The following is a 24,166-nucleotide window of genomic DNA, read 5'->3' on the forward strand; positions in this document are numbered from 1 at the left end:
ACTTTTTCTAATTTTTTATTTATTTTTTTATTTTTTTACAAATGACTGTTTGGGATGAGAGATTGTACCAAAGTCAGTGATTTGATGCAGTCAGGTAGGATTTCTTAGATTACCATATTAGCAATATGTGAACACCTCAGTTTGACTTTTTGACTGTCTTTATGCTTAAAAACTGAACTGGACTGTATGTATCAGGAGCAGATTATGATTATTATGATCAACTATAGTAAACTGATTTGAATTAAATTGACTTGGATTCCATTTAACATTAAATGAACTGGACCTGTTCTGCCTGAAAAGCAATTTAAGAACATTAAATTGGCACAAACTGTTTAAAAAGTCATACATTTTGTAGTGAAAATGTATTTTACTTAATGCATGTAGATACCCTTTGTGTTTTGTTTCATGTTTATTTAAACAATTTCATAATTTTACATCAAAAGGCTTTTCACAACATTATCTTATTACAATCACACACACGTGCACACACACAACACCTTAGAACCAAAGAATGACTGACTTTCCACATATTAAAAACACAAATTGTTTGTTTCAACATTCAAAAAGTCTTATTTCATTATTTAAATTTCATACAGGAATCATTGTTTTAAATAGTTTTACAGAATATATTTGTGCAAAGTTATTCAATATAACAGCAAAAACAGTTACATCGGAATATATACATACTGTACATGAAGCCCAATTATCCGGTGGACTTAAAAAATCTTCTGTTGCTTGAAGATTTTAATTCCTCATAAAATCGAGCTCAATTGAGGATGTTAATTTAGAATCTATGTCTACGCCTTGTGCTGTCATTTCTGTGAAGCCAAACTTAATATTCAGTTTGAGTTCACGATGCAGACCACGCTTGGTGTTCGGAGAGTTTAGAAGGAAGCAGCCAATTTTGTCTATTCCCTCCTCATCCACATACTTTGGTCGTCTCTTTTTTGTGCAATAGAAATTGTAGTTCATCGTAGTCATATCTGCTTGGGTGGGATATAAGCTGAAGGTTCTGGTTTCATCCCAACCCACATCTTCACCAGATTCCACCAGTTTCATGAAAATATCCCTGCACCACTCACCATCTTTGTTGATGATTTTCTTTTCTGGTTTGTGCTTGAACCTCTCAAACCTTCGAGATACTCTGACTCCGTAGGTAAAGGCACTTTTCCTAGATGCCACCAAGTGTGGGTTTCTTCCAAACTCCACAGCTCCTCTGAGGATGGCTTCTTGAGGTCTAACTGGACACAGAATTTTACACTTATCCTCAAACTTGTCAGTAAAATGTTTTTGCAGAATCTTGCTGTTAGCATATCCTCCTACTAACAGAATGTACTTTATGTTTAGACCTTTGGTAAATATTTCTTGCAGACTCTGAGTAATGCCTTGTAGACTCTCTGCAAAGAAATCTCTAAGTTTCTGCTTAGAGATGACAATAGATCCTTCATCCCAGGAGGCTCCCTGCACAACTTTAAAAAAGTCCTCCATTGTTTTCTTTTGCTGAGCAATCTCTCCAAGGTTAAAAGGACAATCAATCTCTGCATTATCATCTTGTTTTTTGAAAAGTGTGAAATCATTCATCATCTTCATAACGTCATTGGGATGGTTTTTCTCAAATTCATCCCAGACTCCATCGGAGAAGATTTCTTTTAGGAACTCTTTGCATTTTCTGTCCACAGTTTGTCCTCCCAGATTGTTCCCAGAGGCCTTGTGCAGCTCCTTCAGGGCTCCTCCCTCAAGCACTTCATGAACAGTGATGTCAATAGTTCCTCCTGAAACACACAAAAAGTGACCACTGCTTGTGCTTCCAGTAAAAAAAAAAATGCTCTCTGAGCCAAATAAGTAAATCAAAAGTAAAACACTGTTATGGGTTGGTATAACTGTGTGATATTTGCAGCCATACTATCCTAACATTTTTTCAGAGTGTTGATAAAGAGCAATGACTTAAAAAGACTGTATTGATATCAAATATTAGCAAATGTCTAAATTTTATCATTTATGTGAAATAGAGCAGGAAGTGAATAATAAGAAATATGTTTAAAGTCATACAGTACCTCCACAATCAACAACAACATATTGTGTTTTTGGAGATTGATCTAGTGTGTCTTTTCCTTGGCGTTCTGCGATGAAGCCGTCAGCTGGCAGCTTCTTACACCACACAGATGCTGCTTCTGGTTCCAGTGCAATGATAAGTTTTTCCTTATTTATTTCTGTTGCAATGCCTGCCTGGAATATAAATAAATACAACATTAGAAAATAGGCTTCTAAATTAACACACAGGAGATTTTTTAATAGAGCTACCTGCATTGCAGCTTCTCTCATGAACTGTTTAGCTGAATGATCCCAGATGGCAGGAACAGTCAGCACCCAAGTGAAGTCAGAGGCTATGAACTTTTTACCAGCCACACTATTATTGATGGTTTCTAGTGCATCATCTTTCAGGAATCTGAGAGCTTCTGTAAAAACCTTAAGTGCAGATAATTCCTTCCCATTGGCTGCCTTAATCTTCAGATCCCTGTTGACATTCTGAACGTCACAAGACAAAAAGTTATTGATTTTTGGAGCTGAATCATTAAAATAACACCATGAAAAATAAATAAAAACGTGCATATGTTTTACTTACTTTACCATAGAGGGACATCTTGAAGTTGTCAAAGAAGAAATAATCTTTGGCTTGCTGTCCCCTCATTCTAAAATATTTTGTTTTGGCTTTATAACCAAACCTGAAGAATTCTTCCTTTTCATTGAAGAGAATGCAAGTAGGAGTCTTAGGAGTCTGCTGACAAACATCTTCACCCCACATCTTTATATGGATATCAGCTACAGCGTCTCTGGCAGTCATACTGAAGGCATGTCCACTATACGCAGTTCCAAAGTCTATCGCTATTACAAAGGAGTCCCCCATGTCGAAGTGATTCAAGGGAGTAGTTCAGCGTAGTGGCAAGGAAATGCTGGAGTCACAGTACCTTTATTAACTTCAAAGGGGGTGGAGTCGACTAGAAGTCCATCTGAGCCTCAATACCTAATCTGACATTTAAAAAGGTGTGCCACTCACTACACTCAGTGAGCACAAGACGGCAAGACAGGAAAGACGATTCAAGAGGGAGAGAATTAACAGGTAAAAACACTCTCCAGAAAACAGAGAAAATGCAAAATTTATTTCAGTCATCTTTCAGTGTACTCTATATTATTGTGTAAACTTAATAATAACCAATCTTTACTTCATAACTTGTTCGTTTGATGTTACACATTAAAACATTGTGGTCAAATGGACTTTACCTTTTACAAACAAATTCTTTAATATATGGAACTGAGCTTACATTTTAACCCTAAATGTTCTATCAAAGGACTGAAAAGCATAGCTGCATCTGCGTTTACAGTGACAACTTTGGGCTTACATGTGAAAGTCAAACAGAAAGGATTTTCCGCTTGCTGTAAATTGTGCCCATGTGTGGTGATTTATCCTTCACTTGACAGCTAATTCTGTTGCATCTGTGGAGTTGGCCAATTCTAAATTACCATTGATTTTGATTAGTTATTAAATATGGGTCTGAGAGTATTTCACAAAATGGTCATGAGTCACCAAAAGCTATTTAGTTTTATATTATATGCATATTTATATTATATGCTTTTGCTCAGCAATCATATCATATATGCAGAGGAATGAGCAAACCAGACAAAAAGAAGAAAGGCTCCAAGGAGAAAGACATGGGGCCGAGAAGTTCCAAGTCCAATTCTGGTTCGATAAATTCTACAAGCTGGTAAGCCAAACTCTTGCTGATCCTCCTATGTGTTATTTCAGTACTAAAACTAGTCATGAGTTGTGTTGTACTGATGATTCAGTGTGTTAGAAGACCCAGAAAGTGTTAAATGCAGCTTGTGTCAAAGCTGGATTGGTCCTACAATGGGGAAATTCGGTAGTGACACTGACAATTGCACACAATTGTTAGCAATGAAAGAAGAAGAAAAAAAAGAACAAACTTGTCGAATCTAAAATTAGCTCTAAAGAAACATCCACTCAGGGCAGTAAACAGCTCTGTCAAAAGGAAGTCAGACATTCAGTCTCATTGTGAGCTCTTGAAAAACTGTCCAAAACTGTTCTGTCATAACCTCTCAGCTTGAAATCAGAAATTCTGACTAAACATAGGTATTATGAAGCTAATATTTATATACTAAACCTAAGTAAAATAGAGGTATAATAACACTAACTTAACAAAGGACAATCTCATAAACACCTACTTTACTGGATATGCTTATATTTACAATGTAGCTCGATGTCTCATGTAAAAGGGTTCGATGTGAAGACTTCTTGCTCTAAAAGTTTATTGTCTGACCTGTATGCGGGAAGTCTATGCAGAGTCCGCCTTGAGTCTGCATTGAGTAGACATTGTTGTAAATGAAGCCTCACTTACCTGAATGTTATCTCCCTCATTATTTGTTATCTCTGACTCTCTTGAACGCTACAAAAAAAAATTAACCCTTGTTCATTGCCTGTTTGTCTGTTTGTCAGTTTGCCTTCATTATGTGAGGCAAACTGCTCCAGCCAGTTTAAAATTGCCTGTACTTTACTCCAAAATTTTCAAGAAAAAAATAATTCCATAAGGAAGAGTGGGCCAAAATGACAATTACTTTATCACATATGGTCAAAGTGGTATGTTTTTTAACTTTTAATGGATCCAATCTGAATTTAAAAACTAGATTTGGTATGTAAGTACTCATGTTATTTTTGTGTAAGATTAACGTTTTTTTTTTTGTTTTTTTACTTTTAAGTGTGACAGAACAAGAACGAAAGAAGAAACACAAATCTTTGTAAGTAATTTCTTCATAATGCTATACATTCCAATTGAATCAAATTGGATTTGATAATTTTTTGTATTGGTTTAAAAAATAATATGGTGGAAAAAACACTTTATTTATGTTATTTATTTGTTATTTTTGTATTCAGTGAGGTTACCTGTATCTGTTTTGATGATCTATGACCTTTAAGTATAAGAAAAGCATAAATAGGAGAATCAGGCATGGGGCAAATGCTTTTTCAATGTGCTGTACATTTTAATATATTACAAATAAAATATGGACTTTAAAATATTTTTCTTTTACCATGTGTTATCAATAGTTCAACTTATTTTTTCCAAGCATTTCTTATTTCCCTTTACAGACTCACTGGAAGGCAAAAATATTACACAATCGGCCATGAAAGGAGTGATTCACAGATGGCAGCAGGATCTAGAAATCTGTAAGTATAACCATTCTTAGTATCCAGGCTGAAGTGTTCTTGGGTACTTAATATTTATTTGAGATGAATGCATAAAGTAAAAAGTTTGAATCATTTTTTTCACACAGGTTAATGTAAGTGCCTAAACACAGGGTAAATTGTGCTTGTTATGTTCTTCAGCCCAATTCAGTTTTATTTAAAGAGTTTAAATTCACCTCACATGTCATCTCAAGGCTCTTTCCAAAGTGAGACTCCATCAGATCCTCCAGGTTAGTCAGAAAGTTTCCTCTCTAAGGAAACCCAGCAGGTTGCATCAAGTCTCTCCAAGCAGCATTCACTCCTCCTGAAAGAGCGTAGAGCCACAGTGGACAGTCGTCTGCATTGTTGACGGCTTTGCAGCAATCCCTTATGCTCGACAGGCATATACCAACAGTAGAGATGAAAAATAACTGCTTGTTGATTAGATTATAAATAGGAACAACATAATTTATTTAATTCTATTTTTACAAAACTCCCACATAGAAGACTTCTTCATAAGTAATTTTTTCACAGAACTATACATTCCAATTGAATCAAGTTGGATTTAATCTAGAAATATTTTGTGTTCCATTCTTTATTATATGTTATTGAATATATTTCTTTCCAAAAATATTTATTTTACATACCCAGTGAAAGAGAAAAAGGAGACACAAAAGCCTCTGAAAGCTATCAGCAACGCATGGTGAATGAACCTATTCCAGAACGGTATGTTATTAAGCTGTCGAAGTGTCCAAGTTTCTTTTCATCAATGCTTTTATTTTGGATGAATATACAAATTTAAATGAGACTAAATCATTTAGCTTCTTTAAGTAGAAAGCAACTAGATTTATCTGTTGTTCAGTTCCATTTTAAGAAGTAGATTTTCTTAGAAATAATATAAAGAAAGCTAATAAACACAGTCATTTGCACTTAATGGCACCTGTTGCTTCAGTGGGTTGCATTGCCAGTTTTAACATGGGGCTAGGTTGGTACCGGTGGATTTTTTATTCTCCTTAATAAATTAAATTATAATCAGAAAGGTTATTGTTGTATTCAGTGAGGTTACCTTAATCTGTTTGATGATCTACGACCTTTCTGTATAAGAAAAGCATAAACAGGAGAAACAGGCATGGGGCAAATACTTTTTCAATGTGCTGTACATTTTAATTTAATCCAAAGAAAATATGTACTTTAAAGTATTTTCTTTTTTCATATTTTATTATTAGTTCAACTTATTTTTTCCAAGCATTTTTTATCTCCCTCTACAGACCCAGTGGAAGGCAAAAATATAACACAATCGGCCATGAAAGGAGTGATTCACAGATGGCAGCAGGATCTAGAAATCTGTAAGTATAACCATTCTTAGTATCCAGGCTGAAGTTTTACTGAGTATTTATATTTATTTGAGATGAATACATAAAGTAAAAAGTTTGAATAATTTTTCCCATACAAGTGCCTAAACACAGGGAAACTGTGCTTGTTATGTTATTTAGGGCAATTCAGTTTTATTTAAATAGCTCCAATTCACATCACATGTCATCTCAAGGTTCTTTCCAAAGTGAGACTCCATCAGATCCTTCAAGTTCGTTTAGAAAGTTTCCTCTCTAAGGAAACCCAGCAGGTTGCATCAAGTCTCTCCAAGCAGCATTCACTCCTCCTGAAAGAGCGTAGAGCCACAGTGGACAGTCGTCTGCATTGCTGATGGCTTTGCAGCAATCCCTTATGCTCGACAGGCATATACCAACAGTAGAGATGAAAAATAACTGCTTGTTGATTAGATTATAAATAGGAACAACATCATTTATTTAATTCTATTTTTACAAAACTCCCACATAGAAGACTTCTTCATAAGTAATTTTTTCACAGAACTATACATTCCAATTGAATCAAGCTGGATTTAATCTAGAAATATTTTGTGTTCCATTCTTTATTATATGTTATTGAATATATTTCTTTCCAAAAACATTTATTTTACATACCCAGTGGAAGAGAAAAAGGAGACACAAAAGCCTCTGAAAGCTATCAGCAACGCATGGTGAATGAACCTATTCCAGAACGGTATGTTATCAAGCTGTCGAAGTGTCCAAGTTTCTTTTCATCAATGCTTTTATTTTGGATGAATATACAAATTTAAATGAGACTAAATCATTTAGCTTCTTTAAGTAGAAAGCAACTAGATTTATCTGTTGTTCAGTTCCATTTTAAGAAGTAGATTTTCTTAGAAATAATATAAAGAAAGCTAATAAACACAGCCATTTGCACTTAATGGCACCTGTTGCTTCAGTGGGTTGCTTTGCCAGTTTTAACATGGGGCTAGGTTGGTACTGGTGGATTTTTTATTCTCCTTAGTAAATTAAATTATAATCAGAAAGGTTATTGTTGTATTCAGTGAGGTTACCTTAATCTGTTTGATGATCTACGACCTTTCTGTATAAGAAAAGCATAAACAGGAGAAACAGGCATGGGGCAAATACTTTTTCAATGTGCTTAACATTTTAATTTAATCCAAATAAAATATGTACTTTAAAGTAGACAGTGGATGACATTGTGGCATTGACTTTGCAGCAATCCCTTATACTCAATAGGCATAAAACAACAATAGAGATGAAAATAACTGCTTGTTGGTTAGATTATACATAGGAACAAAATAACTTATGTAATTTTATTCCTACAGAACTCCCACAGAGAAGACTTGTAATGTTGAGTGAGTATTATTTCTTCCTCCAAGTAAAAATCAAATAAATAAATACACAATATCAATCAAACATAACAAGATGACTGAATACTGAAAATTAAATTTAAGTATTTAATGGTAAAAAAGTTAATCTTCCATAGAATGTTTTAGACTAACTCTTATAGGTTGTAATGTTATTTTTTTCTGACATTGAATTGTAAAAACCACAACAAATTCAACACTGTTCTGTTTCTGTTGCAAAAGCTTTTGTGGTCTAAACTTTTACTGGGTTTTAACTATTGCAAACCGTCATAATTTTTTTTCAGCCACTCTTGTAGATTTTTTTGCTGTTATGGATCATTTCCTCTTAATAAATATGATTGAACCACTCTTAAGCTGTCAAACCGTGTTTAACTCAAGGATGCTCTGATTGTTCTACGCTTCTTGATTTTCTCCAAAACTGGTGCTGTGCATTATGGAAAAAAAAAAACAAACAAACATCTGTTCATTGCTCTTAACTGTTAAAGGAACATTTTTCCACCAGACTTGTTCATTTGCATGCTACTTGTTCATTATTTATTTTTCCTGTCATTTCTATTCCTGTGCTTAAGGTTTGTGGCATTATTAAGAGCATTGCATCATCTGGCCTTGTGCTGTATTTGCTGAGCAGTAAACTTCTAGGAAGACTGACTGTTGTTTTCATATTGCAAATAATATTTCCATAAAATATTGGATTGCATAGCAATGGCCGTATAAACACACCCAGATTGTTGGACAGCAGAAGTAATTTCACAGCTACTGTCCTTTTTTTGCCATTCTATTAAAACACCATTGTACACACCACAACAACTAACCATAAGCACTGCCTTTATCAATGTTGGTCAGTTAATGAATGGGTTTGCATGCTTCTGTTCCTCTTAAATTATATGAAAGCATCAAAAACTCACCTTTTCATGCAAAACTTAAACATTCTGGCTTCCTCCTCTTCCAACAAATGATGGCAGACTGGAATCTGTTGTGTGTTGTACAAATAAGACAATTTAAAAATAATTTTAGAAACATTAGTGTAGACCAGACCAGCTTTAATATTTGCTAATAATTTAAACCTTAAGATTAAAAGAGGGTCGACTTTGTTTTTGTGGTTAAATTCAGATTAATAATTACTGGTAAGTTAACACATTGAAAGTTGAACAGAACTTAACAGCATGACTTTGTAACACAATAAATCAGAATATAACGTGTTTAAAACCATACCATAGATGGGGTCAAGAAAATTGTCGCCTTAAAATGGAAAATGAAGATCTGAAGTAAGTATTTTCCTTGACTTTATAAATCACAGATCTTAATTAGCTGATGAAGTGTGTTTTTTTACATGTATTGTATTAAAATTAAAGAATCAGGTAACTTGCTTGGCTGTTCACCTTATGTGAGCTGTGAATGGATTGGGCGAATCATACTAGTCAGTAGTCCTTCATTATGTTTTTGAATGGCAGCAGAGGACAGCCATTGTGATCGATGTGACCATCGAGTGATGGAAACATCAGAAAAACGAAAGAGAGAAACTGGAGAAATACCAAGGACTCACGGAAAAACTAGAAAGAGCCTGGAAGGTGGGAGCGACAGCAGTGCCTGTAACCCCCACTCTGGAAAAGTGGTTCCAACAGATCAGATATATATATATATATATATATATATATATATATATATATATATATATATATATATATATATATATAAACTTTGTTAAATGTATCTTACTATGCTGTATCTCAAGCAGCCATAAGCAGGCTCCTGGTAAGGTCCTACCTGGATTTGAAGCATAATTTACAAATTTGACTTTTTAAACACAAAATCGCCTGAAGCATTTCTTCAAATTTCTGCTTTACTTTTTTTAATTCAGAGTTTTCAGGCAAGGCAAGCTTATCTGTAAAGCACATTTCACTAAAAAGATATTTAAAATTGCTGTACATGAACAGAATATAAGAAAAGAAAACATTACAGAGGAAAGCACATTGCAGTGAAACAGTAGCAGCAGGTCAAGATAAATTGGATTACAAACTTCAACATTAATCTTGATTTAAATGAACTCAGGTTTTTTCAACACTTTTCCAGTCTTCTTGGAGTTTGTTCCAGATAAGTGGCACATAATAATAAATACTACTTCTCCATGCCTGGTTCTGGGATTTGAGATTTGAGCTAGAAGATCTGAGTGGTCTAGAGGGTTGATACACTTTAGGAACTTTTAATCCTGTAATGTTTTTTTCTTGCTCCCTGCACTGTAAACCTGTCATGAAAAAACACCCTTCTCTCTCAGCCACTCTTAAAACTAGAATAGACAAAGGAACATCTCATTTCACAAGGGGAATTGTGTGATGAACATCTCCAGTGGCTACCATATCTCTTCACAATTTATTGATCATGTTCCCTGCTGTAGGAAAAGAAATGTAATAAAATGAAAGTTCAGCCAACACTTAAAAAATCATACAAATATGCTCTAAGGACATACAGTACAAGCATTCAAAAGATAAGTGTTAATTTAGATATAAAACAAAAACACATTAACTCTAGCTTAAAACAGTTTTTAAAAACAACTTTAGGTTCTTCATAATGTTTTCATATTGCTGTTGTCTAATGTGTGATCTTTAAATAATATAGATCTCATTTCAACCCGCAGACGTAAAATGGAGAAACAAGAGGAGAAGATAAAATCCTTAAAAGACAAGTACTGAACATTTATGAGAATTAAACAAGGATAACAATTTTTTTTTAGTGTTTTTTTAGTGTTTAATTATCTATTGTTTTTTTTTGTACAGATTGGCAAATGATCTTGATCTTCCAATAAAGACAGGAAAAACTGAGAGCCTGAACAACCCAGTTTCTCAAACCAGACTTAAAGATCTGTATGATGATCTGAGGATTCGTTGGCCTAAAATCAAGAAGCATCTAAAGTCAAACAAAGAGACACCACAGTCTATCAAAGAGACGATAAAGGTACAGTATGGATTGGATCTATTAAAAGGTGTGCTCAAAGTTCTGGTGCTCAGTTTTATTAAAGAGAATAAGTACAGAAATTAATTACAATATGCAATCATGATTGACTTGGTATTAAAACATGGTATTAAGGAAAACTAAAATAAATACTTAGAAAATTGTATCTTTTAACAAAAAAAATTCACAATATAGTAAAAAAAATGCGTGAAGCCGAAGTGTACATTCAATCAGATTCATTTGTACAGCGGAAATTCACAACACATGTCATCTCAACGCACTTTTACCAAGTTACAAAGTTTTCCATCTAGATTTGCACATTAATGCAATTAATATGACTCAATAGTGATTGCATCAAGCCATTGACAAGCAGCATTCACTCCTCCTGAAAGAGCGTAGAGCCACAGTAGACAGTCGTCTGCATTGTTGATGGCTTGGCAATAATCCCTCGTAGTGATAATGCATGAAGCGACAGTGGAGGGGGAAACTCCCCTTAACGGGAAGGTTTGAGAGGACAGAGCAGTCACACAAAAAGAACACACAGGGACATGCATTCAAAGATTCTAAGGACTGTAAAATTGCGTGGGCAGAAAAAAAATGTGTGAACAATAAGTGGGCATGTTACACCTGATCTTCAAAGTATGCGTCCACAGTAAATAACAAGTGCAAAAGAGATTTTGTCCGCCCCATTTAAATTAGTAAATTATGTGTATTACTTTCAGTTTGGGAGCTGCTCTCAAAGACAGAGGAAGAACAAATCTTTTACATTATCTCGCCAAACACCCAGAACTTCTGCTATTTAACTTTTTTTAGAGAAAATATTAATTATTATTAAAAATAAAGAAAAAAATATTGTTTTGTCAGTAGAAGTTTTGCAAAATAGAACAGAAAACGTTTTTTATGTCTGAGTTTAATAAGAAAATATTACAGCTGACAAATCAGATTTATCCATGTTTATTGTTACTCTAGTTTGTTATCAGTGACGGTGGTCATGTGAAATGCGACAGCTGAGCAGAGCTTCTCCAGCTCCTGTTGACTGAAAACCTCATTGCAGTCGTTGCTCAAAGTGCAACAAGAAAAAAATCACAAAAAAAATCAAAGAGAGTTAGAAAATAACTAAAGACAAATTTTAAAAGATTACATATCAATTATCAAATCTGGAAAAACTGACTCTGTCAATCCTCCTCTGAATCCAAGAAAAAGCCTTATGGTCAGAATTGTGGAAAGCTTAATTTCTAAATAACCCCCAACATTTCACAACTTGAGCAAAAATATTACAAATGAAGGTAACCCCAAAATAATTTAATACAAATTACTTTGATTGCTGGATATCCCTGCAAACCTGCACGAATGAGCTGGTATAGATGGTGAATGAATAGTTACAGAGTCCGTATTGGAACAATGAAAGAAGGAGTCATGGACATTTTGTGGATCCGCTGTTCTAGCATGACCACATGTCCCCGAATAACAGGGACAGATGATCTGTTGAAGTTTAAAATTAACCCGGATTAGTCCAGAATTTCATGGTTTTATGAAGATGAACTAGGTTTTGAAGTTACACAACGTCAGTTGTGAGCTTGTTGCGCTGCTCTAAGTGCGACAGACAAATGCCATGGTCAAATATGAGGAATCTGAGGGTGGACTCCAATTATTGATTCATCCTTTCAGTCTGACCATTAGTCTGCGGGTGATAACCAGATGTTAGTGTGTATTTAGCACCAAGAGCAGAACAAAACTGTTTCCAGACCTGAGAAATGAATTGTGGTCCACGATCAGAAAGGATGTCCTGAGGGATACCATGAAGACAGTTTACGTGTTTGATAAGAAGCTGAGCGGTCAGAAAGGGTGATGGTAAATTTTCGTGTGAGACGAGGTGACACGACTTAGAGAAGTGGTCAACGATGGTGAGTATAGTTGTTATACCTTGAGAGATGGGTAAGCCGGTGACAAAGTCGAGAGCAATGTGTGACCAGAGGCGTTTGGGTATGGAGAGTGGTTTGAGGAGCCCAGTGGGTGGTCTGTGAGACGCCTTGTTACGGGCACAAGTAGGACAGGCGAGTACGTACTCCTTGACATCTTTTACATTTTATTGGATGTACCTTTGACAGTTGGTTGAATCTTCTGATATTATTAACACAAAAGCATTTTTCTAACTTCTTACTTCTGGATATTTTAAAGCAGCGTGGTTGTTTGTCTATTTCATCTGGTAAAACTCATTTCTGTTTCAGAATACTTTCAACGACGGAGAGAAGAAAGTTACGAAACTAAAGAGGCGTATCAATGATATTATCAATCTTGGAGAAATCAGCGAGGAAGTTTCTCAGAAGGTACAGGACATTCACGCCACTGTCCAAGAGTGGGTCATATCAGTTTTAGCTTAAAAAGCAGCTCTCTTTCCAGGTGACACAGCACAACCGGTCTGCTGTTCAGGATCTTCAGTTGGCTCTTTACTACAGAGGGAAACATGGTCATAGTTCTAAGGTTTGTTGATAATGGTAAACATAATTAAATGTTATCATAACATACTTCATTTATTTATTACCTAATTTACACTTATTTATTACACATTCAATGATAATTTAGACCAGTCTTTTAAGATTTGCGTCTAAACATCAGTTTTTTTTTTTTACTGAGAATGAAACACATTTTTTTTTATATTTTCTTCTTCATAGATTTCTGCCTGGAGACACACAGATGTAAAAACTGGGGACATGATGAGGGACTTGTTATCTGAATGCTTCTGGTTGGCTCAACTCCTGGCTTTAAACAATCCACCTCTTCAGCCTGACTGGGAAAATCACAATCCTGGAATGGATGCTTGGCACATACTCCCTAGAAACTTCAGAGTTATTAGGGAGGATCCATCTTTCTTTGTGTAAACAAACTTCAAAAATCAGTTTGAGCCTCTTCCATTACATAATTTACCCATAGAATGTTGTTACATGCTTAGAAAACCTAATCTGTTATGTCTCATTTAGTGTCTTTGTCCATTATTTGAAAATAAATAAAGAGTTGTGTCAGATGATTTTGTCTTACTTACATGAAATTTTCATAATCATTAAACATAATTTTCTATTATAATGTTAACTTTTCCTGTGAAAGACTGGGCCACAGTCTGGACTCCTTTCTAGGGTGTAGCCTGCCTGTCACCTAATGACCTCCGGAGATTGGTAGAAGGGGCCCTGAGAACCTGAAAGGAAGATATACACAGTGGATGGATAGATGCGCCCGCTTTTAATTTTGCAAAGAAATTGTCTTACTGATTTTTTTCAAGACATTTGCAAAGCTGCTGATTATTTTAAATACTGTTTTAAACAGGAGCATTAAAATGTTTTTCACAGTGGATCTAGATTTACTAAAAGCAAAATACCTTGGTTAAAACTAATTCCATAAACTGCTTGATTACATCATCACACGTTATTTCTTTTTTTCATTTTTTATGTGTTCTTCCTGGCAGTGCATCATTAAGAATTGCCGTCTTAATGCCAAAGAGAGCCCAACAGATTTACGTTCACCAGTGGTGCCTTACTGCTTTCACTATAGTGCTCCACTTGATATATATACATATACATATATATATATATATATATATATATATATATATATATATATATATATATATATACACAAAAAGCTTTCAATGGACACAAAAACGGAAAGGTAAAAGAGAAAGAAAGGAAGAGAAAAAGATGAGATAAAAATGCTACAAGAAAGAAAAGGTGACAAAAATAGAGGGGAGGAAAAATAGAGTTCAAGATAAAATCCTCAAAGTCTGATTCTACACCTGCAGAGAGAGCAAAAGAACAATAAATCCAACCGATAAAGTATTACAGGTTAAAAACAAGAAACAATAGGATAACATTACTGAAAAATACATAGTATTATTTAATATGAGATGTGAAAGTGACATCTAAAGCTAATTATCGTTTTTCTTTATATAAGTAAATCTGTAAACACCTGGATCCGAGCACCTATGGGGGTTTGTGAGTGTGCGCTTGTATACGTAAGGTTTATGTGTAGAAATCTCGGAAGGTGTTTATTCTTTCAGGCTTATATAATGTATTCCCAGTTCAATCTTTAACTGCAAATATAAACTGCAAATATAGTTGTTTTTCATTTTTTTATGTTTTGCTGATTAGCTAAAAAGCTTCCTGATTTATTGCAACGTTCAAAGTTTGCATTCGAGGTCTTTGTATTAAAAATGTATTTTGCTTTTCAACATATTTGTTTAATTCTAATGTTACCCAGCTTTTCCCCTTCCTAGGAGCCTTCTTGTAACTTAATTTTTTGTTTAGTTGAGATTGTTTGCAGTTGTAGCTGATTTCTGAATTTCCGACCACCATCATCAGTTTTTCTTCCACCTTGAATGAAAACTGCTTTGTCTCCACCGCAGTACTTTAACCCACATCACAGCCGCATTCAATTCCTGACTAGTTGTCGTGTCGTGACAAGACAAAAAAGTACAGCCTTTTGAACTCTAGCAGCTGTCGCTTTGCATCCCTCCCAGGTTTTGTGTCACTCTGGCATTGCTTTGATTGTCAAAATTGTGCCTTTTGCGTCACTAGAATTGCCTCTGTGGCTTTGTGTAGCGTCGCTTTGCGTCATATCATTCCCGTGTGGCACCTGTTGAAAGGGATATCATGTAAATCTGTCGCTCGCCATGCCACATTCACGCTCAGTGTGAACGTACCTTTAGTGTAAAAATAGATAGGAGTAGAGACGCAAAATGATTCCCCTGCCTTAACCCACATACAGTGCAAGCATCCTGCAGAACTGTGCATACATTTAATCTATCTGTGTTCAGTTCTATTCTCTTTTAACCTGTGTCAATTCACCATTTTTAAATTCACCTGTTGTGTTGCTAATAAAGCCATAGAATGAACAAATCTCTGAATAACTGTCCATTAACATAACATTTACATGAAGCCTTAGTGCTCTCTGCAAAGTATTTCTTCCTGATTGAGAATTATACCCATCTTTGATCAAGGATTTCCCTCAGAAACTGGTCATTGAAGCTGAAATTAGTTCCTAGCAGCTCTGTCCCAACTGTTGATCAGCTCTTTTTGCTTGTAGTGCTCAAATTTAGCTACATTCGGCCAGGTTTTATCCAGCTTCTTACCTCCAAGCCAGTGAACGAGATGGAACATGATCTTTGCGATCTCATCACTAGTTGTTCCTTACTGAACTCCAGTGACTCCCTCAGAGCTTGAACTTCCTTGTGTAAGACTTCTACCAAGGAAAGACAGGCATCCAGGCTAGTTAGCTTCTTTTCTATGGATTCCGGGACATTGCTGTAGCTCGTCTCTAGAGAAATAGTGGAAGCGCTGGCTGAGCTTCAACGGGTACGCTTTGACGATGCTGTGGCTTATGGAGGATACTCAACAAAATAGCCAGTTGAACGTGAGAGCACGGTGCATCACAACCACTTGCACGCTCAGAGGATTCGGCCCGAATCACTCTTTAATGAACTGACTAATCCAGCCTATAGAGGCAACTGTGGTAAATTGAGGATAACTTATTTTTCATGTCGAGCAATGATAAAGAAACAACTGGAAAAAAAATAACATAAGAACTAATATTTAACTTAAAAACTTCCAATGTACCTTTAAACAAATGATTTAGAAGTGTTGGGTCTTATTAGAATCAGCTTTATTTACCAGGTATCTGCAGGCACACCATGAATTTGACTACACTCCACATATTAAGCGCCATTTATCTGGAAGAAACTCCCAGGATGATTTAACTTTCCCTTAAATGAAGATTAAAACTTTTTTGTTTAATGTTGCCTTTGTTTTGTTTAAACTTGTAGTTTACTAAAACATTATTACATTATGTTAGTAGCCCCACTTATCTTGACTTGCCGTTATTTTTCCTCCTGCAATGTGCATTCCTCTGTGCTTTTTTTTCTTTTGTTCTGTTCACATATATCACTTTGAAGTGTCTTTGTCTTAAATCTGTTCTAAAACTTAATTGTATGTTGGACCACATCTGTAGATTTTTGTGGAGATAAAAATCAGAAACTCCTCTGTTGAGACTATTTTAGAGACTAATTTAGAGGAAAGATTATGTTCAGACTTTGTTCACCTTTGTGCTAAGGTTAACAAGTCTTTCTGGAAATCGTTATTCTTATCTCAAGGTTTTATTGCCAGCTGATATAAATAGGTTTGGATATTGTTACGTGGCAGATTGATGATACAATAATCTTAAACTAAGAATCTTACCTGTTAATCATTAAAGAGGAATAAAATACTCATTGCTTTCTTTAAGATAAGTTTCAGATGGGTCTTGAGCATGCTTGGTCATGGTGCACATTAGACAAGAACCACAACGAAGTTTAGTTTCAAAAGACAAATGTCAGAATTTATTTAATAACTTTATTTCACAGAATAGTACCAATGATGAGGTCTGACTATACACAAATCCATGCTTCAAATTTTATATCCTAAAGAAATTAGATAATTTGTTAATAACTGAATATAACTAAAACAGAAGTGTCTCTAATAATGGCAATAAGCACAAACAATATGTTATAGAGGAGAATTATATTATGTATTTACCCTAAACTAAATAACCTAAGATACTGCCAGGCCAAAAAAATAAATAAAATAAAATAAAATAAAAACGGGTCGCCACCTGGACTTAACTAACCAAATAGATATGAGACTCCCACTGGAAAATTACTGCATGGGCAATGATGTTTTACTGACAACAAGTTATTTAACCCCAATGGTGCAATGAGTTGCTTCTCATTTCTTAAACAACCATGTGGAACGACACATGCCATGGTTGTGGAAAAGATGTCAGTCTTTTTCAGAAGGGTCAAATTATTGGCATGTATAAACCAGAGAAAACAACTAAGGACATTGCAGAAACTACCAAAAGTGGCTTAAGAATTGTCTATTATTAAAAACTGTACGGATAACGGTGTTGTGCCAATATACACTGTTTAAAGTTTTTTAATGTTTCATAAATAACTCTGTCTGTTAAGTATTGTCTGGTGATGATCAGCTCTTAAGCTGATATCAAGACAACGGTTGAAAGGGATGAATTCGAGCACTAGCGATCTTTTAACAGCAAAACCTGCACACACATAGAATAAAGGAGTGACAACTTCTTTTCAAGTTTAAGAATTTAATAAAAGAAATAAAATGAACATCCAGAGAACATCACTATGTAATGCTGTTTACCTGAATTAACACAATATTTCGATTAACAAATCCTCTTCAGTAGGCTTGTGAAACTTAACTAAACTACTAAGCAAAATTAAGATAAAAAAAAGCTAATCCAAGGAACCATTTACATGCAAAGGAAACAAAAGACTAAACAAAAGTGGTTGATCATCATCAGAATAATTCAGTGAATCCTGTTCACTGCAGATCTGATTCAAAGGAATTGAATGGAGTTAAATTAGCTTAACTAATTTAGGAAAACCTTTGGCATATTTTCAATCCATTCACAATGCAGATCCTGAATAAACAAAACATTATTTGATGAAATAATATTTTATTTGAGTTAAAGAACAAAGGTTCATCTGAATTGAGGTTAAATTAGCTTTACTGTACCTGTAGCAGGGCAGTGGAAGCAGGTCTCTAATATGTTCATTGTCATTTATTTAAAGCCCAAATTACAGTCTTTCACTTCAAAACAAAATTATTTATTTATGTTTCAGTGGAGAAGCTAATCAGGAAATACTGCTTCAAAAAGGACAAAAGCACATGTGTACAGTTGTACTTTAATTTGAGGAATAAAACACACTGCGCATAGTAATACAAGGAAAAAAATGGAAAAACACAATGGATGTGCATTGTTGGGATAAAAATATGTACGATCTGAATGTTTGGTTGAACCTTGACAGATTCAGAAAGATGCACTAAAAGTTTAGAACTTGTGTGTTTGAAGATCACAAATGTACAAATTCTAACGGTCAAAAGTTTATGAAGCAATCATTATACTTTTAAACTCAATTCAAATGAAAGGAGACACATAGTTAATTTTGGGGTTTAATGAGGGAAAAACAGTCATGTAACTTTGTTATGAGTTTTGATTTAAAATAACTTAAAGTATAAATAAAAATCTCAAAATAGCAAAGAACCCCTGCTGGCCAACATTACTTAACACCTGTACTACTTATCACTAACTAACTGTGGTAGATTGAACACTTGATAAATCAGCCCCTGTATAATAGTTCTTGTTTATTTTTCTTATTTTGGTTCAAAGCAGAAAATAAATCCTTATGATTTTGTCATGAAGTTTAACTTGACTGTTAGTGTTGAGCCTGTCTCTTTGTCAGTGGCTGTTGCTGTCATTTCTGTGAAGCCAAACTTGACTTTCAGTTCGATCTCACGATTCCTTCCAAGGGTTGTTTTAGGCAACTGAACATCAAATGAGCCAATTTCTTCCACTCCCTCCTCATCAACGTATGTTACTTGCTTTTTCTCTGTGTGATAAAAGGTAAAGTTTGCCAGTGTCTGATCTGATTCAGTTGGATACAGAATCTCTGTTTTAATTTCATCCCAACCAACATCATCATCAGCTGTCACCAGTGTCATGAAGATACCATCACACCATTCACCCTCTTCATTTATAATTTTTTTCTCTTCCTTGTGCTTTAGTTGATCGAATATTTCAGTAATACAAACTCCATATGTAAAGGCACTTTTTCTAGATGCCACTGCAGCAGGGTTTCTTCCAAACTGTACAGCTCCTTTCATGATTGCTTCTTGAGGCCTATATGGACACAGAACTATACAGTAATCAACAAATTCTTCAGTGATGCGTCTCCGTAGAATCTGGCTTTCAGCGTAGCCCCCCACTAATAAAATATAATTAATACTTAGACCTTTGGAGAATATTTCTTTGAGTCTCTCAGTGATGCCATTTAAGCTCTCAGCAAACAAATCTCTCAGTTTTTGCTTAGAGATGACAATAGACCCTTCATCCCAGGAGGCTCCTTCCACTCCTTTAAAGTATTCCCCCATTGCTTTCTTTTCCTGAGCAACCTTTCCAAGGTTATATGGACAATCAATCTCTGCATCATCATCTTGTTTTTTGAAAAGTGTGAAATCATACATCATTTTCTGAACCTCACTGGGAAATTTTCTTTCATATTCATCCCAGACACCATCAGAGAATATTTCTCTGAGGAACTTTTTAAATTTCTTGTCCACAGTTTGTCCTCCGAGGTCATTTCCAGATGCTTTGAGCAGCTCCTTCAGTGCTCCTCCTTCCATGATTTCATGAACAGTGATGTCAATAGTTCCTCCTGAAGCAAAAAACAGTGTCAATCTTAAGACAAAAACTGGATTCTCTAATGATAGCATGGTAGGAAGTATCTATGTTTCAGCCATTGCTCACTGGAGCAAGAGGCTGCATCTGTCCTGGTGCAGACAAACGTTTCTTCTGACTACGGAGTGAATGGTGGTCATTGTTAGTTCTGTTTATATCCCACCTAATGTTAATTTAAGCTTAGTAGAAAGCCATCCTGTGCACAAAATAAAGTTATAACAGGAGGATTTCAACCATGCTTTTCCCTTATCTCCAAATTTTAACACTCTGTGATGTGTTGTACCAGGATGAGAAATACACTTCATCGTGTACATTGCAATCCAAAGCAACCTTCAAGAGAGACCTCCCACAATAGATAGTCTTATCATCTCTGCTTCTCACCACCACATCTCTAACTAAACAAATCAGCTACAAAGAATGTTGTAGGAATAACACTGCACAAAGTGTAGACTTATCTGGAGAACAAGAAATAAGTAAATTTAATTTACATTGCCCTTTCCTGAGATAAAAAATAAAAAAACGCTTTACATAAGAATTAATGGTGAGGTATCCTGCCGCAGGTTGGTTTGGGTGCTGAGCTATCAGGAGGACCAACTCGTGGGCTTTGACTGCACCGTGGTGGATGGCCATATATGGTTCAGGACAGCTCGTTGCCATATTTCATACCCTGTGCCTCTTTGGCCTGGTGACTGCTACTCCTGTGGCTTGCTGACAAACTACCTCTGTGCAGGGTATATGGCTGTCTTGGGTTTATGCCTTGTGTCTGTCTTTAAGATATCCTTTTTGTAGAGCAAATCTACCCTGGCATATGCGGACAATGACATTCACTGTATGGTAGGCCTGAAATGCCAATATAAAACATATGTAGGAATAGAGATGATAGTGAGTAATAAGAGCTCTTCTTTTTATTCAAGTCAAGAATATTGCTTTAGAGTTTTGGACCAACAGAAGGTAATCAGGACTATAGTTGTTGATGCATGTAAAAATTGCATAATAAAATCTAGACTAGACGAAATACAAGCATAAATTTCCCTCTTAAGTACCTGATATGGCACCAACCTTTTTAGTTTGAAAGTATTTTTTTTCAAATGACAAAAAATTTGGAAGAATTGTTTTAACTAACCTTCAGGTCACTTTTATTTGTTGAAATGTTTGGCTTGACAGTTGAGCTCAAATATCCAATCTTTGCTCTCTGGGGCCTTTTATCGAGTTTAATTAAAGGAAGTTATTTTTGACCAGATTGTAATTTCAGTCAAGTACATCATACAGCTGAGGTACTTGAATAACAATTCATAACACAGAATTTTTTGGAGCAGTACTGCTGAATCTAATCTGCACTGACATGTAGAAGATATTATGAAATTTATTCTTGAGCTCACCTAGGGGGGTATTTATTGACAAAAGAAGTGGGATAAAAACAGATCCTTGGAATACTACAAATATCAGATCAGCTGAATCTGACAAAATTTGGTCTGTATGTGCACTGATGGTTCTGTTTGAAACACAAGATCCTGAACCTCTTGAAAACAATTCCAGAGATCCGCATCAAACTCTGAAGTCTGCCAAACAAGGTGACATGAATTAATATTCAATGGTTGCTAAAGGTCTAAGAACGTCATGTTACTAAACACTTTATCTTAAGCACTTTCTGTCAGACACATTTTACAAAACAAGAAATCGGCCCAAACTTTGTCAAAAAAATTTCAAGTGAAATGTCTTTTTAAAATGAGCCTGTGATTACAGTATCTGTCTTAGAGGAAATTATTAATGTTTTTTTAAACATAGGTTACACAGCAGGATGTTTAAAATAAATGGGCAGTTGTTGGAGTTGGTTTGGAGAGACAGCATATTAATATCCATTATGTAGGAAACAATCAGGTCAAAACATTTCAGAAACAAAGAAGCTGGGAGAGTACCAGTAGGGTTTGAAGAGCGAAAATACCTGGTTTTAAATTAGACATCTTGACAAGCTGAGAGAACAGCTGCACATGTGATCACACATCAGAACTATAGTTCAGTATGCCTTTAGTCCAGAGTTTACCTATTTTTACTTTATTTCTGACTTTTAGTGACTTTGCCAGCATTCATTCTGGGAAAAGGGTACATGTTAAAAAATGCATTTCGTGTAGAGGATGTAAAGATACATTTTAATTAAGCTTCACTGACTGAAATATTTTACTTTATCTTTCCAACTTTCTAAGCTTCAGATGAGTGAATCAGTTGGTTTACTTGCAGTAATACGTCACAGTTTCCATTAAATCAAGGTAAAAATTGTTGCAAAGCAATATAATAAACATTGTATGTATGTTTATTAAAAAGACCACAGCCAAAATAAAAAAAGACTTTAGCTTAGGGTCAAATATTACTAATTGGTAAAAGTTTGATAATATTCATTATATCATACCTCCACAGTCAACAACAATGTACTGAGTTCCAGGGGATTGAGCTAGTTTGTTTTCGTCCTGGTTTTCTGCAATGAAGCCCTCAGCTGGCAGCCTTTTACAAAAAACTGAAGCTGCTTCTGGTTCCAGCGCAATCACCAGCTTTTCTTCAGTACCTCTGGATACAATACCCGCCTGAAACCAGCAAGAAAAACAATGTTTTCCAATAATTATACTAAAGTCTTATATTGTCAATGCTGACTATCTGATATCAGTTTTCAGTTACCCCTACAAACAGTTACCTGAGTTGCAGCTTCTCTCATGAACTGTTTAGCTGAGTGATCCCAGATGGCAGGAACAGTCAGTACCCAGGTGAAGTCAGACGCGATAAACTTTTTCTCTGTAATGTTACTGATGGTTTTCAGTGCATCTTCCTTCAGGAACCTTAGAGCTTCTGTAAAAACCTTCAGTGCATTCATTGACTTTCCGTTTGCTGCTTTAATCTTCAGATCCATGTTAAATTTCTGGAGATTATTGACAATTATGTTATTATTTACGGTTTGAAGTATGTGTCTGATGAAGTTATGGAAACAAAACAATCCTATTAAAAATGGTCTTTTGTTGGAGTTTTACATAGATTTAGGTTTAATCTGTTGCACATCTAGAAGTGTCAGTCTTAAACAAAAACTATCAAAAGGAAGCCTGTATAAGCTGCCAGATTTTTACAACATGGTAAATTTGACTCACTTTGCCATAGAGGGACATCTTGAAGCAGTCAAAGAAGAACATCTGTCTGGCTTCTTTGCTCTTCTTTAAAATATAGGAGTCTTTAGCTGGATAGCCAAAGCTGATAAATTGTTCATTTTCATCAAACAGAATGCAGGTAGGAGTCTTTACGGTTTCCAGTCCAACTTCGTCACCCCAATATTTCACATGTGGCTCAATTTCTTTTATGCTGTCAGTTATACTGAAAGCATATCCACTGTAGGTCGTGCCAAAGTCTATGGCTATGATGAAAGAGTCGCCCATTGTGAAAACAGATCCTTCTAGAAAGTAGAAAATGAAATGAAGTGCTGAGATGCAGGCTTCAGTTATCTACTCTCTAAAAGTAGGCAGGACTAACTTATAGTCCAAAGTCCCTTTGAGATTGGTGAAATTTATTTTACATGTATCACTCTCCTTAAACACAGGGAGAGGAAGAGTAACACAGAAGTGAGATAATTCAAAGGCAACTCCAGGATAAACACGAGAATACCACAAGTTATAATTACTGATATAAGTTATAAAATGTACATCCACAAAAAACCCACATACATTTTTTTGTGGATCTGGAGAAGGCATTTGACCGTGTCCCCCGAGGGGTCCTGTGGGGGATACTCCGGGAGTATGGAGTACTGGACCCTTTAATAAGGGCTGTCAGGTCTCTGTACGACCGGTGCCAGAGTCTGGTCCGCATTACCGGCTGTAAGTCGGACCCGTTTCCGGTGAGAGTTGGACTCCGCCAAGGTTGCCCTTTGTCACCAATTCTGTTCATAACCTTTATGGACAGAATTTCTAGGCGCAGCCAAGGTGTTGAGGGGATCCGTTTTGGAGGCCTTAGGATTG

At 35.5% G+C, this 24,166-nt stretch overlaps 3 protein-coding genes across 3 annotated transcripts; 1 reads left to right on the forward strand and 2 right to left on the reverse strand.

Annotated features, from left to right (window-relative positions):
* Positions 1-736: 736 nt before the first annotated feature.
* LOC105923578 (heat shock 70 kDa protein 12A) lies at positions 737-2,910 on the reverse strand. Its single transcript, XM_036138708.1, has 3 exons — positions 2,624-2,910; positions 2,055-2,526; positions 737-1,772 (listed from the first exon to the last, which is right to left on the reverse strand). The coding sequence occupies exons 1-3, from the start codon at positions 2,903-2,905 to the stop codon at positions 745-747; spliced, it is 1,782 nt and encodes a 593-aa protein (XP_035994601.1). The 5' UTR covers positions 2,906-2,910; the 3' UTR covers positions 737-744.
* Positions 2,911-3,089: 179 nt separating this feature from the next.
* LOC118563624 lies at positions 3,090-13,854 on the forward strand. The gene is made up of 14 exons (XM_036138709.1): positions 3,090-3,118; positions 3,660-3,761; positions 4,771-4,809; positions 5,159-5,236; positions 5,885-5,959; positions 6,502-6,579; positions 7,217-7,291; positions 7,908-7,937; positions 9,167-9,214; positions 10,582-10,629; positions 10,721-10,898; positions 13,124-13,222; positions 13,296-13,376; positions 13,568-13,854. Exons 2-14 carry the CDS (start codon positions 3,664-3,666, stop codon positions 13,772-13,774), a joined length of 1,134 nt encoding a protein of 377 aa, XP_035994602.1. The 5' UTR covers positions 3,090-3,118; positions 3,660-3,663; the 3' UTR covers positions 13,775-13,854.
* Positions 13,855-19,126: 5,272 nt separating this feature from the next.
* Positions 19,127-23,590, reverse strand: LOC118563625 (heat shock 70 kDa protein 12A-like). Its single transcript, XM_036138710.1, has 4 exons — positions 23,309-23,590; positions 22,864-23,085; positions 22,585-22,756; positions 19,127-20,157 (listed from the first exon to the last, which is right to left on the reverse strand). Exons 1-4 carry the CDS (start codon positions 23,588-23,590, stop codon positions 19,127-19,129), a joined length of 1,707 nt encoding a protein of 568 aa, XP_035994603.1.
* Positions 23,591-24,166: the final 576 nt, after the last annotated feature.

This window comes from Fundulus heteroclitus, chromosome 7, assembly GCF_011125445.2.
Source record: "Fundulus heteroclitus isolate FHET01 chromosome 7, MU-UCD_Fhet_4.1, whole genome shotgun sequence".
Classification (NCBI taxonomy): Eukaryota; Metazoa; Chordata; class Actinopteri; order Cyprinodontiformes; family Fundulidae; genus Fundulus; species Fundulus heteroclitus.

Bases quoted from the DNA above. Each gene is read 5' to 3' on its own strand.
- LOC118563624 (XM_036138709.1), top strand. From the start codon at position 3,664: ATGAGCAAACCAGACAAAAAGAAGAAAGGCTCCAAGGAGAAAGACATG. The intron at 6,580-7,216 runs GTAAGTATAACC...TTACATACCCAG, and splicing joins GCAGCAGGATCTAGAAATCT to TGGAAGAGAAAAAGGAGACA. The intron at 7,938-9,166 runs GTGAGTATTATT...ACCATACCATAG, and splicing joins GAGAAGACTTGTAATGTTGA to ATGGGGTCAAGAAAATTGTC.
- LOC118563625 (XM_036138710.1), bottom strand. From the start codon at position 23,590: ATGGGCGACTCTTTCATCATAGCCATAGACTTTGGCACGACCTACAGT. The intron at 23,086-23,308 runs GTGAGTCAAATT...AATAATCTCCAG, and splicing joins AGATGTCCCTCTATGGCAAA to AAATTTAACATGGATCTGAA. The intron at 22,757-22,863 runs GTAACTGTTTGT...TGCTGGTTTCAG, and splicing joins TGAGAGAAGCTGCAACTCAG to GCGGGTATTGTATCCAGAGG.
- LOC105923578 (XM_036138708.1), bottom strand. From the start codon at position 2,905: ATGGGGGACTCCTTTGTAATAGCGATAGACTTTGGAACTGCGTATAGT. The intron at 2,527-2,623 runs GTAAGTAAAACA...TGTGACGTTCAG, and splicing joins AGATGTCCCTCTATGGTAAA to AATGTCAACAGGGATCTGAA. The intron at 1,773-2,054 runs GTACTGTATGAC...TGTGTGTTTCAG, and splicing joins TGTTGTTGTTGATTGTGGAG to GAGGAACTATTGACATCACT.